The 14,273-nt window shown below is 33.4% G+C and overlaps 1 protein-coding gene across 4 annotated transcripts in view; it reads right to left on the bottom strand.

Annotated features, from left to right (window-relative positions):
• Positions 1–3,913: 3,913 nt before the first annotated feature.
• Positions 3,914–14,273, bottom strand: part of LOC128858125 (syntaxin-binding protein 5) — a 75,169-nt gene continuing 64,809 nt past the window's right edge. For all 4 annotated transcript variants that reach the window (XM_054094119.1, XM_054094121.1, XM_054094122.1 and 1 more), the window contains exons 17-24: positions 12,208–12,330; positions 12,009–12,128; positions 10,845–11,138; positions 9,590–9,698; positions 8,487–8,573; positions 6,380–6,475; positions 6,188–6,312; positions 3,914–4,318 (exon numbers count right to left, since the gene is read on the bottom strand). In XM_054094119.1, the coding sequence (XP_053950094.1) occupies positions 4,062–4,318; positions 6,188–6,312; positions 6,380–6,475; positions 8,487–8,573; positions 9,590–9,698; positions 10,845–11,138; positions 12,009–12,128; positions 12,208–12,330 (1,211 nt within the window). In that variant the 3' untranslated portion in view covers positions 3,914–4,061. The remainder of the gene's footprint in view (positions 4,319–6,187; positions 6,313–6,379; positions 6,476–8,486; positions 8,574–9,589; positions 9,699–10,844; positions 11,139–12,008; positions 12,129–12,207; positions 12,331–14,273) is intronic.

The following is a 14,273-nucleotide window of genomic DNA, read 5'->3' as shown; positions in this document are numbered from 1 at the left end:
AAAGGACGCCATAGAAAAATCGCCAGTATAATTTACATTCTTACAACAATTTGGGATCCCGCGAGCGATTGGCTGCATCGCGCACGATATTGTGAAAACCTCACGACAATGAAGATAGAACATTAAATAGTAAAGTTGTTTTAGTTGTTGTTGTTTGATAAATAATTACTTTTGTACTACTTATAAATTTATATAAATTAAGTTTGGCAAGTTTGCGGTTATGTGATTTTAAAATGGATAGAAAAGCTATGGGTGCGTGGCACCCGGATTAAGCGATGGTTCTTTTGTTTTCAATTTATCAAGTATGAAGCGGTTTGTTATCTAATTCTGCTTTAGAATCATTTTTCCTCGCACTTTATCGTAATCCAATTTCTGGAACATGACAACATCCATTTAATTAGTAACATTCAAAAGCTCGTAACGCCGTATAAATAATGGGATGCTTAAAAGTCGTATGAAAAGCTGCCAAACTGTTTTGTTATATATCCCACAGAAAGTTGTTAAAACTGTGATGCTGTGCTTTCCACATTATGTGCCGATTCCATGGCAGCGACAAATATTATTATATTATATTAATGATTAGTGATTTCCATAATTTTTTGTTTATGTCGCGTACCGGTGCTTTGCGATTTTAAAATGGCGAAAAAAGGCTATTTGATTTAATGCATATCCCAAACCGCTGCGATTTAATGTTCAAAAACGAAAATGGAACAGTGAAATTCAGCATATGTTAGCTCGTTTTCGGTAACAGTTTCATACGAAAACGAATTGCGCATATGTCCGATAAATAGTAAATTTAAAACTTTGAAGCCGTTACACATTTTTCCAGTAAACGAGCGGTCTGATTTGAACATCTAAACAAAAAATTGCTGTTAGTGATTAAAAATAAAACTAAAAACAGGTAAAGTATCAAAATTCGGCCATAACAAAACTTTCATTGGATACAGTTACGTGCACCTAATTTGAATTGCGATATATATTTTTTTTAAGTTTTGAATACTTTTTTATATTTCATACATTTTTTCTAAAAACGTAATGCATTTTGCAACAAATATCATATTAATCATAGTTTAAAAATTTTACACAAGAATTATAAGTGTAAACATTTTCATTAAACTTTTCATCAAAAATTTTGGGTGCGCAGTTAATTAAAAAAAAAAATATCAAAAGTAAACGTTTGTGAAGTAAATTTAAAAGTCAAGTTAATGTAAAAATTTAGAGATAAAAAACATAAAGAAGAAGAGTTATCTGTAAACTGTAAAGAAAAAAAATTCAACAAACCTTTGATATGACGGCAGCTCAACAAATAATTCTTCGAAATTCATTGATATGCAGTCTTCTGTATTCTCTCAACCGTGATCTTGAGGGGACATGCAGGGACGTATGAATCAACGTAACAAACAGATAGTCAGTATTATGGTATACATACTCGTATAACCAATGCTGCATATAACCAATGTTCAACATTTTATTTTATATAGAAACCCAACCATCAGCAAAAAAAAAAAAATTGTAAAAAACCAGCAATACTTCTGAGCCACTTGAAACTTGCACTTTACCGAAATTGTCTAAAAAGACTGAATATCATATGGTTCTGTGGTTTTTGTCATAGAACAAACAATATAAAATCTGTTAAAGTTAAATAAGCAAAAATAAATTGTCAAAACTTGTCAATAAGTTCCAGTGCTAAAACTGATAACACACTTTATGCATATAATACATTTGTCAATATGTACATATGTATAATATGTATTATATCTTACAAAATCAAATCGAAAAAAAACCGAAAAATATTTTCAAATCAAATACATATCTGAGGAAAAGCTTATATCTGGGTCAATAAATATCTCCGGTTATTAATCGAAGTGATGTTTTGTTGCAAATGGAGTGACGTTCGAATGCCATGCGCTCTAAATATAATAACAATTAATTTAAAAAAGTTCAGGCAGTTGGTCAAGTAGTTCAAATGTTAAAATAATCGTGAATTGGGAGGTACGCGATCCATGAAATATGTTATTTACATTCAAATATTAGTTAAAATTTTTTTTAATCATTTACAGTTTGTTCCTGTTTATGTAAAAAAAGTACTTTTTTGCCAATAGAAAGGCATTTCATTTTGTTGCTACATTTTATAAGTCTGACGAACACTTTCAAAAGTTTGCATACATTTTAGAATGCAAATAAGGGTAAAGCAAACAGCCCATAATTACAGCAATATTGCGACCCAGTGACTTTTTTAATGCAGCAGAAGTTATTTCGCGCCAAATGAGATGTTGTTTGAAAATATGCAAACCTGCGAAAATAACTCAGCTGTCTCGGCTTACTTCGCTTGGGATGTGTTTACAAAAAAACTGAGATTGTGTTGGTGATATGTGAAAAAAATCAACCAATGACGCTTAGTTGCCTTCTGAACAACGACTGATTGGACGCGTATGTGAATATGTTTGAAATGAATGTGCAGATTTCGGCTGACGATGAGATTGTGTTAGTAATATACAAAAACAAGTCAACACAACCTTCACTCATGTTGCTTCGTTGCTATCTGGGAAACGATTGATTCGACGAGTGTGTGACTTCATGCGAGATGATCATGCAGTCTTCGGGTGAATCTCTCAAGTGACATGGCAGCCAAAGTTCCCCTCACAATTTTTTTTTCACCACAGTTAAAGAGCAAATCAATCATTCTTGATGACCATCAGATTATCAACAATTTCTGGCAGAACGAGTAACGTTGGCATTGTTGTACAAATTTTGTGCTAGAACATGATGTCATCTCATAAAAAGGAACACATCCGCAGTTATTATTTTACAATACGTTCACATATAAGTAGATTATCTACTTTTTCGTGCTTAACTCCCAATCCTTAATTAAGTAGCGAGATTACCCTTACAAAAATTCTCTCAATCCAACAATAGTTGTGCACGGAAGAAGCACCACAAAGTAAGTGATGGTATATTTCTCAATCAATTTGAGTGGTACCCAACCATTCTGCCGGAAGTTTTCGGTGAAGGAAAAACAACCGACGAAAACGAATCATGCTTTCCCAAGACAATGCCAACTCTCACGTATCGGCTAACACAAGAGGATTTTTGAGCACTCAAATGATCGAAATTTTGAGTCAACCGCCTTGTAGCTATGATCACGAATATCAAAAATAAACAGCTCGTTTTGGAGGTATTCACTTCTGAGTGACAAAAGTGCTTTGAAAATTAGTTCAAGCGAATGCAGAAGATTATTGACTTCCAAGGAGGATATTTTGAATAAAAAAACAAACCCATTTTCATTACTGGTCGCAAAATATAAAAGTAAATCTTCGTATATGTAAATAATTCTAAGATTTTTTTGCTGACATTTTTCAATCATCACTGATTAATAAAAAAAACTGCATTTAAATTTCTCACAGATCAACAAAATATTCCATTGCAATCCATGGGATTTGAATTCAGTTTTTCGAAAACATTAATTCAAACCATTTTCTCCAACTATTTTGACTACCGAAACAGGTGTGCTCTGTTGCTCAGCAAACGATCGTCTGATTGGTTGGCTAAAAATGGCGCCTTAATTGCCATGCTAGTCGTATTCGCTTGATTTGGCAATGTGCGATTTTTTACTTTTTCAGGAAAAAAAAACTATTTCTGATAAAAGAGAAAGCGTTTTGTAAACGTAGCAGCCGTGTATGAAGCTTCTACTGATATATTGTAGCACATCGCGGCCCGCAAACTAAAAACTTCATTCGACACGCCTTTAGGCCATTTTATTGTTGAATTGAATAAAAATAAGCCATTTTTGCAAGATAAAAAAACCTTTTTTCCTAGGGCTGTTTACTTTGAATGCAGCGATAAATAACTAAATCAGCTTTATTAGGCCATTCCCGACCTATAGAAATATATCCGTATAGAAAAGAAGAGAGAATATTTGTCTAAATTTTTATTAAAAACAGTTTATAAATAACATTACTATTTGAAAACAGAAATTAAATAAGTGTACCTTGATGTAGTAGAAAGTGTTATAAAAGCAATATTACAATAACTGTGGTAGAATTAGATCTTAAAATAGATTTTTACAACTGATACCATTTTTTATCTTTATATTTAAGCATTAATTGATGTGCCGTTCCACTGAAGTCTTGAGCTGTGTTGGCCATACGTTCCGCCCTCTCCTCCAGCAAATTAAGCTTCTCTCCTCTTTCCATTGCCAACTGATGCGCCCTGCTTATTTCAGATGCTGCAGTAGAAGCTCGCTGTCCTAGCTGATCCAAATTGGGACCAGGTATATGTTTGGCAACTGATCTATTTGCTTTCCCACTTTGCTCTCCAACTAAAACGAAAACAAAACGAATTTTACTATTAAATTATCTACATCGCATCGTTTTAATATAAGCAGTCGGAAAAAACTAGTGCAATCATATTTTGAAACGTTTAAATATTGGTGTTCTCGATACTAACGATAAACATACATAAAGTAAATTAGAATAGTTTGAATCAATATAATCGAAAAAATATCGAAATTAATCTAAAAGTACCGTCACCAATGGCAAGAAAAGTGGCCTCAAAAAGCCTAGGAAACCAACAAATTTCGGAAAATAGCGTCAGTCATATTATGCGCGTAAAGTACTTTACGAAAATAAACTTTCTTTCCGAAAAATTTGCTGGATTTTGATTTTCTAAAACTTCTTTTAACTTATAATAATAAACTCAATGGTTGCCCTCATTTCGCTCAACCTACACCAGGCGCGTAGTGGACTAAGAAAAGGGATGCTTCAGAATTAAAGGAGTTAGGGATAGTCAGAAATTTCAAAAAATTGGATTGTTCTTTGCATTTTCTTACAGTATAATATTTTAAAAATATTGTGTGAAAATTTGATCTTAATTTCGAGTTATTCAACAATTAACAAAGGGCACTCAGGCGCTCCGGATATCGATAGCAAAACTTTAAATGCGTTTTTCTCAAAACAATGTTTTTTGAACTGGTGATCACTGTAACTTAAAAACTGCTTGGTAGATTTCAATAAAATTTATACTTTTGAAAAACATAAAAAATTCGTGCCTGATAGAAGCATTTATATTTTTAAAAATTTGTTTTTTTTTTAACAATTAATTGTCAGCTTTTTTCTCGAAATTCTGAAAAATATTTTCTCAGGCCGCCATATTGTTAATTTTGAAAAAAAAGCTTCGATCAGGCACAATTAGACTAATTTCTCTTGTCCGATTGATTTTAGATGAATCTCCAAGGATTTGTGACGGTTCACCGCAAGGGACTTTTGAAGAAACGGGCTCCATACAAACAGCGATAACTTTTACAATTATAAATTTTTTTTTGAAATTTTGTTAAAGTCAAATAAAATAAAGCAATTGAAAAAAAAAATATTATTGAAAATCATAATTTTTTCGGGCCACTGACTACCTCTAACCCCTTCAAAACTGTTCAGGTAAAGAAAAAATGTTTTAGCTTAATGAAGTCATTTATTGAGAGAGGACAGTACCGTTTTACTGACGGTGAAAATCGAGTTCGATCAAAAATGTTGGAATTCGAGTTAAAATCTTGGCAAAAGTATCGAAATAATTCAGGTATGGTTTAAAAAAAATAGTTCTAAAGTGCCTTGATACTCGAGAGCCAACATTAAGGTTGACTTGCGCTAGAAGAAATGGACTAGATATTCAGTCCGTGAACAGTTTTACCATAAATATAATTGTAAGAATTTTTCTATATTACGATGTCCAACAGTTTCCCGTAGCATATTTAAAAATTAAATTGTAATTGTATAAACGAACTGTTATTTTCCATCTAAAAAAGCAATATTAGAAAGGTGAAAATGAATATCCATAATTTGTTATTAAAAAAATATTACCGAGATGAGGGCGCTTGGGTGAAAAAAATTTAGGGGGTCTAGTTATTTGCTTAGAGTTTACGCGCCGAAATGACATGATTTTTGCATTTGATACACCCGAGACCTTGTGCTCGTACTGAGTTTCAAATCAAATTCAATATTAGCTCCTTGTTCAAAATTCATTTTTCGACCGATGGTTAAAAAAGTCTGTCTCATTATATGTAATAATTCAGCTTCTATCAAACCAAATGTTATGAAATTTTTACACTACATCCATGAAAGATGAATCATACGCTAAAACGTTCGTTACTGAGATATGAAGGAAGTATTTATGTATTTAGCAAGCAAATAATACTTACAAAGTTCTTCTCTATCCAAACATTTCGCTCCTCCACCGAATAGTCCTTTGAAAAAGCTCTCTTTCGGTTGCTCAGGCATTTCATGTACGGTATATAATTCACCCATCATCTCCAAAATGAATTGACTGTAATGCGATTAAAAACACGAATACAATTTCTGTTACTAAGATTTCAAAAATAGTTTTAATTTACCAGAATTCTGATGATATTGTGAATTTCTGAATTTCGGTGGGTGTTGCCATGTACAATCCATGCCCTTTGTGACTAAAGCAAAATATCTTTGAAATTCTGTAAACAAAAAGGAAGAAAATTTAACAAGTTTGTTGTACAATAAAAGAATAGATCGCTCTAAAAATAAAAAGTAGAGAAAATTTATATTATTTATAGTTTTTAAATTCCAAATCTTCTTTTTAAATTCCTTTTGATGCATCAAAAGCATGTTAAAGAACAGAGAGTGCAACAATATGCACTTGCATGCGCTCCATTCACGTCAACCACGGCACTCATATACTGGTTAATTTTTCTTCAACATATCTTCCAAAAAAATTTAATTGACAGAATTTTTAAACACAACGCAAAGGTGTATCGTTGAATATCAAACCAGATTTTTACACTTATGTCCAGTGTAGTCTGACAAAGTGTCACACAAAGGCTTACGTACATCCGATCGGATCGAAGATTTTTTTCCTTTCGTATTCAGTACTCTAGACAGTCAAAAAACTCGGTCCACATTGCGCTGAGGCTCATTTTTTGCTTGATGGTTGTTTGGATAAGCAAAAGTGTTGTATTTGTAATCAAACAAAGGCGTACGAAACTTTTTAGGCTACATTAGGATGTTCCATATACATTAGAATAGCCAAAAAAGGTGTCACCTACACCTACACATATACATATTATATATTTTTTTTATTATTTAGTAGCGCGTATGCATTGAAAACTACCATTGAATTTGTACAGGAAAAAATGTACCGTTCCTTAAAATTGGTATAAACATTTCCTTTCAAAAATGTAAAAAACAAAAATCTTATGCTTTCATGGCGAATCTATTAAAGGTGGTGCTGGTAAATCAGCTGATATGTTTTTTTTCGCCGTGCCCATGTGGCTGTCAGCTCAGAATGAAACAAGGCGAATTCATTCAATTTGACAATCAAACCTACAGAACAGAGTTGTTGGTCTAGTGCCACCACCTTTAATTAATGTGCCTTGTAGTATTTTCAGCAAGATGTGTCCGTCAAAATCGGAAACATTAGAAATTGAGCGCGGAAATTGATGGAGTTTGCAACATTTCACGTTTGCGATTCCATTATTTCGACTAAATAAATTTGCATTGACTCAATAAATGCTTCCTCTTTCTTTTTTGGATTTGTACTTTTAACCTGTAACCCAAATAAATAAACAGTTTCATAAATATATACCCTTTCTGTAAAGTGTGTATGCATTTTTTGGGGCACTCTGTATTATGATACATTTCATATTCACACATAATAAATGCCAATTTTCGGCATTTTACTGATACAGAGATTTTCGCGATCTTATTTTGTAGTCCCAGTAGAATTTACTGTATTTCAAATGTATTAACGAATTACTTTTAAATTAAATTACTGCCATAATAAATAGTGATCTTAAAAAATTTACCTCACCCCTGATTTATTGCGTATAAAGCCAGCAGTTGAGAAAGACCGTTCAGCTTTAACACTTGTTGGTCGGATTTTCGATAGAAATTGAGATGCTTTGTGTAATGGTAATGGTCTTTATCAACACCATTAGAAAAAATGTAAGTTTGTTAATCAAAATTATTTGCATATCATACGGCTTTCTATTAACCCCGAAATTTGCGAATTGCTTGTTAAAGCACTATGTAATTTATCCTTCAAGTTAATTACTGTGTGGTTATGGCGGTGATGTTGGCTGTTATTTTTTCTGTGCTCTTAAAACGGGAATAACGCCAAATAAAAACTCAGCTGTTTTATAAAAAAGTTGTTGCAAACGCTTAAAGTTCAGCCAATGCTGCAATAAGGTATTTTTCCTCAAAAAGAGGAATTTAGAATTTTACAAATTATATTTGATGAAAGGAAATTAAAAAAAAATTAATTTCGAAACACAAAGGAAGCCCGAGATCCCGAGGTCCCGGGATTGACTTCTCTAGCGCGCATTAAGTGTAATACGCACTTTGAGAATTAACTTTATTCCGTGAAAGCGCCTGATATTTCGAAAACTTATCAGATCTATTAACTGTTAAGTTCTTGGTAGAAAAATGTTGTGATTTAAATTTAAAAAAAATTTAGTTTGCGTTACTTACTGGGTTGTATCCTCATGAACAATGATTTGTTGACCCCATATGGAAAGCATTGGATCCACAATTCCTTGCTTGCACTTTGTCTGAAAACTAAAAAAAAAATGAGTGATTAATTACACTATAATTAAAAATTTTTCCAAAATAGCAAGATTCCGGCAAAGTTTTCGGGTTGGGCTAGAAATCAGCAAATTTAATGTCCCCAAAATTGGAATCCCCATAGTTTGTGTAAAACGCGTTTGGATTAGGTCTAAGTCGCAGGGTTTTGATCCATGGAGATTTCATGTTTGGGAATTATGTCCGGAAATTCTGTATAGAGTTTCAAACAGGGATCCATATGGTTTTTGTTAAGACAATAATATCTTTATAAAAAATAAAATAATGAACAATCAAAAAACAAAAAAAAGCCAAAACTGCTTAAAATGTGGATTGGCAAAATCTCTTCCATTTCCCCCTAACCTGTTTTAAGGGATCATTGAATGCGCCTCGGTGTATTTTCTTCATTATCATCTCCTAATTATTGATTACGCTTAGATGCGCTCAGAGTGATAAAGCTGTAAGAGGAACAGCGACTTGTATATGTAAATGACACTCTGCAGCAACAATGAATGAATGAAGCTTAATGGCACGAATGCTCTTCATTGAGGTGTGTTAAAGGCAAGCGTTTTGCAAACGGCACACCAAGTAACAGCAATATTTGGTTTTGTTGTAGCTAAATTCCTGGAAATTGTCCTCTATTTGCTTTATATAGGCTGTAGGCTTAGTTTAAGTTTAAGAAGTTTAGTAAAGGCACAATAAATGTGGTTATTGAACCAAGCAGACACAGGATTTTTAAATTTACATATGAATTTTTTCCATATCCATGCCTCTTATTATGTGATTTTATTTAAAACAGAAAACTAAACGAAATAAAGCAATGTTTTGTGTATTTGGATTAGCCATTTTCAGTTGTTGCTTACAATTGCAAGTTATTGTTCGAAGAAATTCCTCAGATCAAATCCTACAATTTCAAACCAAGTGGCAGTACAAAATATAAATCCGGTTACGTCAATAATTTTTGATATTGTACATACAAATTATATGTTAGCTTGTACTAGATTGATACATACCTTAATTCCATCAATGGTAAAAAATCGGTATCCATTAATAATCTTAGACTAGGAAGACTATGAACCATTAAATGTCCATTGGAGAGATATATCGCTAAACATGATCCATCTGGAAAAATATAATAAATTATGGAATACGAATTATTAGTATGTGTATTTGGAAATATAACAAACTCGATGATCTAAAACACTTATTCGACATGACAAGTTGCTATATGAAATTATGAGGATATGGGTTGTAGAATAAATAAAACGTAGCCAAGTGTACTTTGGTGCACCGAGACTAGGTTATGAGTTCAAAACATATCGCTGAAATAAAATATCAAAGTGATAGAGAAAGTTCTTTTCTAACAGCGGTTGTCCCTAGACCAGATGATTGTCCTTAGACCATAGATTGTCCAAACAGACCAGATGTTTCTAACAGCGACAAGCAACAGCAAACAAACAATTGCATTTCTATCATGTCACCTATCGAAAGATTTATAATTTTTGCAAGCATTTTGAAGCGCCTAAAGGTCAATATAAAGATTTCCATCACTCAAAGCCATTTTTTTTTTATTTAGTAAAAAAAAGTTATTCAAAAACAAAATAGGATGATTAATTTTAGGCCATCGTGTACCTTCTACCGCTCTTAGGCAGCAAAAAATTGTATGGCCCTCCTTTGTAAAGAACAACAAGCCACACATGAAAAATATGAGTAGATTCTCGGCTGTCAAGTATGCATGACATAATAGGCTTATTACATTATACAACAAAATTTTATTTTCTGGACGCTGCATTAAATAGCTATTGCGTCGCTGAATCCAAATTTAGTTTCGAAAATTTCCCCTTCCCATTGGAGTTTTTAGAAAATTTGGATGCATAGTATGAATGTTTTTAAAGTCAGCAATAAAAAATACAGGTGTGTGAAAAACTAATTAAAAATGAATTGAAGCGATTACTATTTATCCAGAGGAAGGTTCCTCTATTTAGATTTTTACGAAACACTATTTAAAGTTTGGTCAATCGCAATCGATGCATGTAGTTTACAGGATTATGTTGCCACTGCTGCTAAATGCTTACGGCGCTGTTAAAGCACTGTGAACAAATTTTAATTAAGCGCAATCAAAAAATGAACTTCAATTTTCAATAATTTCCGGATTTAGAAGACATTTTCTCTATCCTCTATTTTTAGCAAAAACATAAAAAATAACATAAGTCCATAAAGTTTATATTATTTTTTATATGAAATTCTTTCACTTATAATGTTACATACCTTTCATTGAAATAGTTTCCGCTTTTACTGCAAAATCCATCTCTGATAAATTAATGCGATAAATACAACTTTGATTTGCAATATCGAAGACTTTTGTTTGCTTTTCACTTGTGATTACTATATATTGTCTATCTGTTAATGAATCTAACCCAGTGCTAAGGCTTCCACTTATGCCACTACTGCTAGCGTTGCTACTGCTGCTATAAACATTTCCACCCGGAGTACTTGATATTGTGTTGGCAGTTGTTGGTGTAAAAGTTGGGCTCGTTTTACTACTACTCTTTGTTGGGGTACCTTCAAATAAGCAAAAATACATACATTAGCAATTATAAATTATGAATGAAAATTAATCATCTAATCTTTCGGTAGCGTGATTAATTTTACCCCACCTTGTACACGGAAGTGCCAATCTCTTGATACCACTAGAGATCAGTGCTCGTCTATGTACAATCAATGTCGAACAGTCGTTTGTAAAGGGGGAAAAGCGGTAATGTTATGAATGCGGAGGTGTGGGAAGACTTGAGTTTGTGTAATAACATTAGACATCCGTTGACATCTTATGGAAATCGCTGGTATATAAGCGAGTTGTTCTAATTGGTGAATATTTCACTCCTTTAGTACAAATGTTGAAATTCTCAACTGGCTTATGAATTTTGTTTGTTTGTTTTAAATGCTCGCTGCTTATATTTTATAATAAATAAGCACTTAGCCTACGTATTTTTGGGTAAATATTTTTTGAGGCCCGCCTTGCGCTAACTAACTTGCACTAACCTAACCTGATTTAATTTTTACGACTCTCACCGGGCTGATGAAACGAATCAGTGCGTGCTAAAAAGCCATCTAGACTCATCTCTGAGATTTACAACAACAGTGCATTAATCATTCAGACTGACTTGAATGACACGCCGCGGTAGTATATCGGCTGCTCTCCGTCATCAAAAGCACACGCGAACTCTCAGGTCCAACTAAATAATTTTTGAGATATTCACACTCAATAAATAAACACTAGTACATATATAATATATATCTTATTTCAAATCTTTGTTACCCTCCCTATTAGGGGTGCCTCTCTGCCCAATCCAAACAGTCTATTGAGATTAGCTTACCAGAGTTCTACCAAACTCCACTATAATTGCTAATTTTAAAGTTAAAGCTTTTACTTACGATCTTTTTTGCCATCTCTTTCATCTCGCCAAGCTTCAAACGAAAATGGAATCAAAGAACCAAATGAGTCTAAAAATGACATTGATGTAATTGAACCCTTTAAACGCACCACAGGCCCTCCTGAAAAATATGCAAATAATGTTAGGAACCACATAAAAGTGAAGCTGTGTTAAAATAAATTTATAAAATTGCAACTTACCGTTAATTGCCACTAACACAGGTTGCGTTTTTCGTAACTCTCTCTCGGGCAGGGTTATCAGAAGAGTTAAAATAGATCCGAAACTAGTTCCGATCCAAAGTGTAGGAACAAGTGTTAAAGTATCTGTTAAATCGATATGATAATTATAATCTCTTAAAACAAAATGGTCTTATAGCAAAAGAAAATAATTGGTTTAGTCTGACATTGCAAAATCATCTTAAGGATTGACTCCACTTATGGTGACTGTTTGCATCCCCAATTCACCGAAATTGGAAAGAATATCAATTTGAAAAGTTGTTAAACTATTTTTAATAGCTTTCACTGGATTTAAATAGTAAAATTTCCACATAATTGCTGTATTTCAAGGATCGTCAACTTTATTGCTGTTATAAAATTTTCGTTTGGAAAATTTGTTTTTCCTTTATTTTCAGCATAAATATATTTTTTGTAGTAAATGAAGTAGCTAAATATCGTGTGTTTTTTAAGTGCTCGAGATCTTAATATGATAGCACAAAACAGAAATATTATTGGAATGAATTTTTTTTTATAATCTGGTCGTTACTTTCAAGGCATTTCTTTTTTTAATATGATATCCGGCATATGTCCGCCGTGGCTAAGCGTTACATGGTTCCAATGAATCTGCCCGTATGCCGTAAAAGGTGGATTGAATATTAAAATAAATCGTTTGTTAAGGGCGGTATGGTAAGTTGCGCCTTCTTGTTGGAACTAAATGTCGTCGATGTTTAGCTGATAAATTTTTGGAAACAAAAATTTAGTCAACATGGCTCGATAGCGCTGATATTCACCGTAACGACAGCTTGTTCCGCATTTCAAAAGAAATAAGTACCTATAAACTTCGCGAAAAAATTTTTGTTTTTACAAAAAAAATTTTTATAAGTTGGAAGCGTTGCTTTGGCGATTCATGAATCCTTGCCAAACCTTACTGAACAGAAATGTGAACTCAGATTGCCATTCTTAGCTGTCAAACCATAGATAATGATAGTTCTCATGCAGCTAAAAAAATACCCGATACTTTCATTATTTGGAAATAAGAAATGCTTAAAAAGTACAACAAACTCATGGCCAGATATGCCGACCACATAGAGGTCAAAATAATTTAAATCTTTTATACTTAATCGACTCCCTAAGTATTGGTAATTTGTCCACCAAGCCTTTTTAGTATTAAGTAGAGAGGCTGAAGGCATTTTGGATGGTCAGAGTTAGGGACGAGATACTGGTACTCAAAATGTCTGTTCGGGCACAGTGCACTCTTCTACACCTATATACATAATTATCTTATCTTATATCCAGTATCGCGTGCACAAAAATTTTCTTCGACAGGTCTGCATCAATAAGATTCTTATTCTCAATTAAATAATTGCGAAAAATATGAACGAAACCGTGGTCGCTCTTCGCGAACTCTTCACCTTATCATACTTATCTGTTAACTATGTTTATCTGTAGTCACAAGCAATAACCACTAAGTCGAAAATATAGCTTTTCAGGTATGTCTGTATACAATGAAATTCAAAAGCCAATACGTTTTCTATAATAATACGTGTTTTAAAATATTGCTGAAGGCAGTTTTATGTGAATATACAGTTTTTTTAGTAAGTAAAATAATAAAACACGGTAATGTAGCTTCTCTATGGCGCTGAGGCCTGGACAATCAAACAATCAGATGCAGTCGCCCTGCAGTACTTCGCAAGATCTTTGGCACTGCTCGCGTAGATGACGGTTACCGCATTTGAATGAACCACGAGCTGTATGAGCGTTACGGAGATATTGAAATAGTCAAATGAGTCACCCTGCTGCCACTAAGCTGGCTGGGTCATGTCGTCCGTATGGCAAAGAAAGTGTTTGAGACGCTAATTGGCTGTCGACGGCGAAGCGAACGTCCTTTGATCGGTGGAAGGACCAAATTTAAGATGATCTGTCTTCTCTTGGCCTAAGAAACTGGAAAAGGTGTGAGGAAAACAGAGACATCTGGCGAGACATTATTCGCAAGCTGTAACTCGATACCGCCTTGTTACGGTCAATTAAGGAAGTAAGCAAGTGTAGATAGG

Source organism: Anastrepha ludens, chromosome 3, assembly GCF_028408465.1.
Source record: "Anastrepha ludens isolate Willacy chromosome 3, idAnaLude1.1, whole genome shotgun sequence".
Classification (NCBI taxonomy): domain Eukaryota; kingdom Metazoa; phylum Arthropoda; class Insecta; order Diptera; family Tephritidae; genus Anastrepha; species Anastrepha ludens.
Note: the sequence above shows the minus strand (reverse complement) of the source record. Positions and strands in the feature narration are given on the sequence as shown.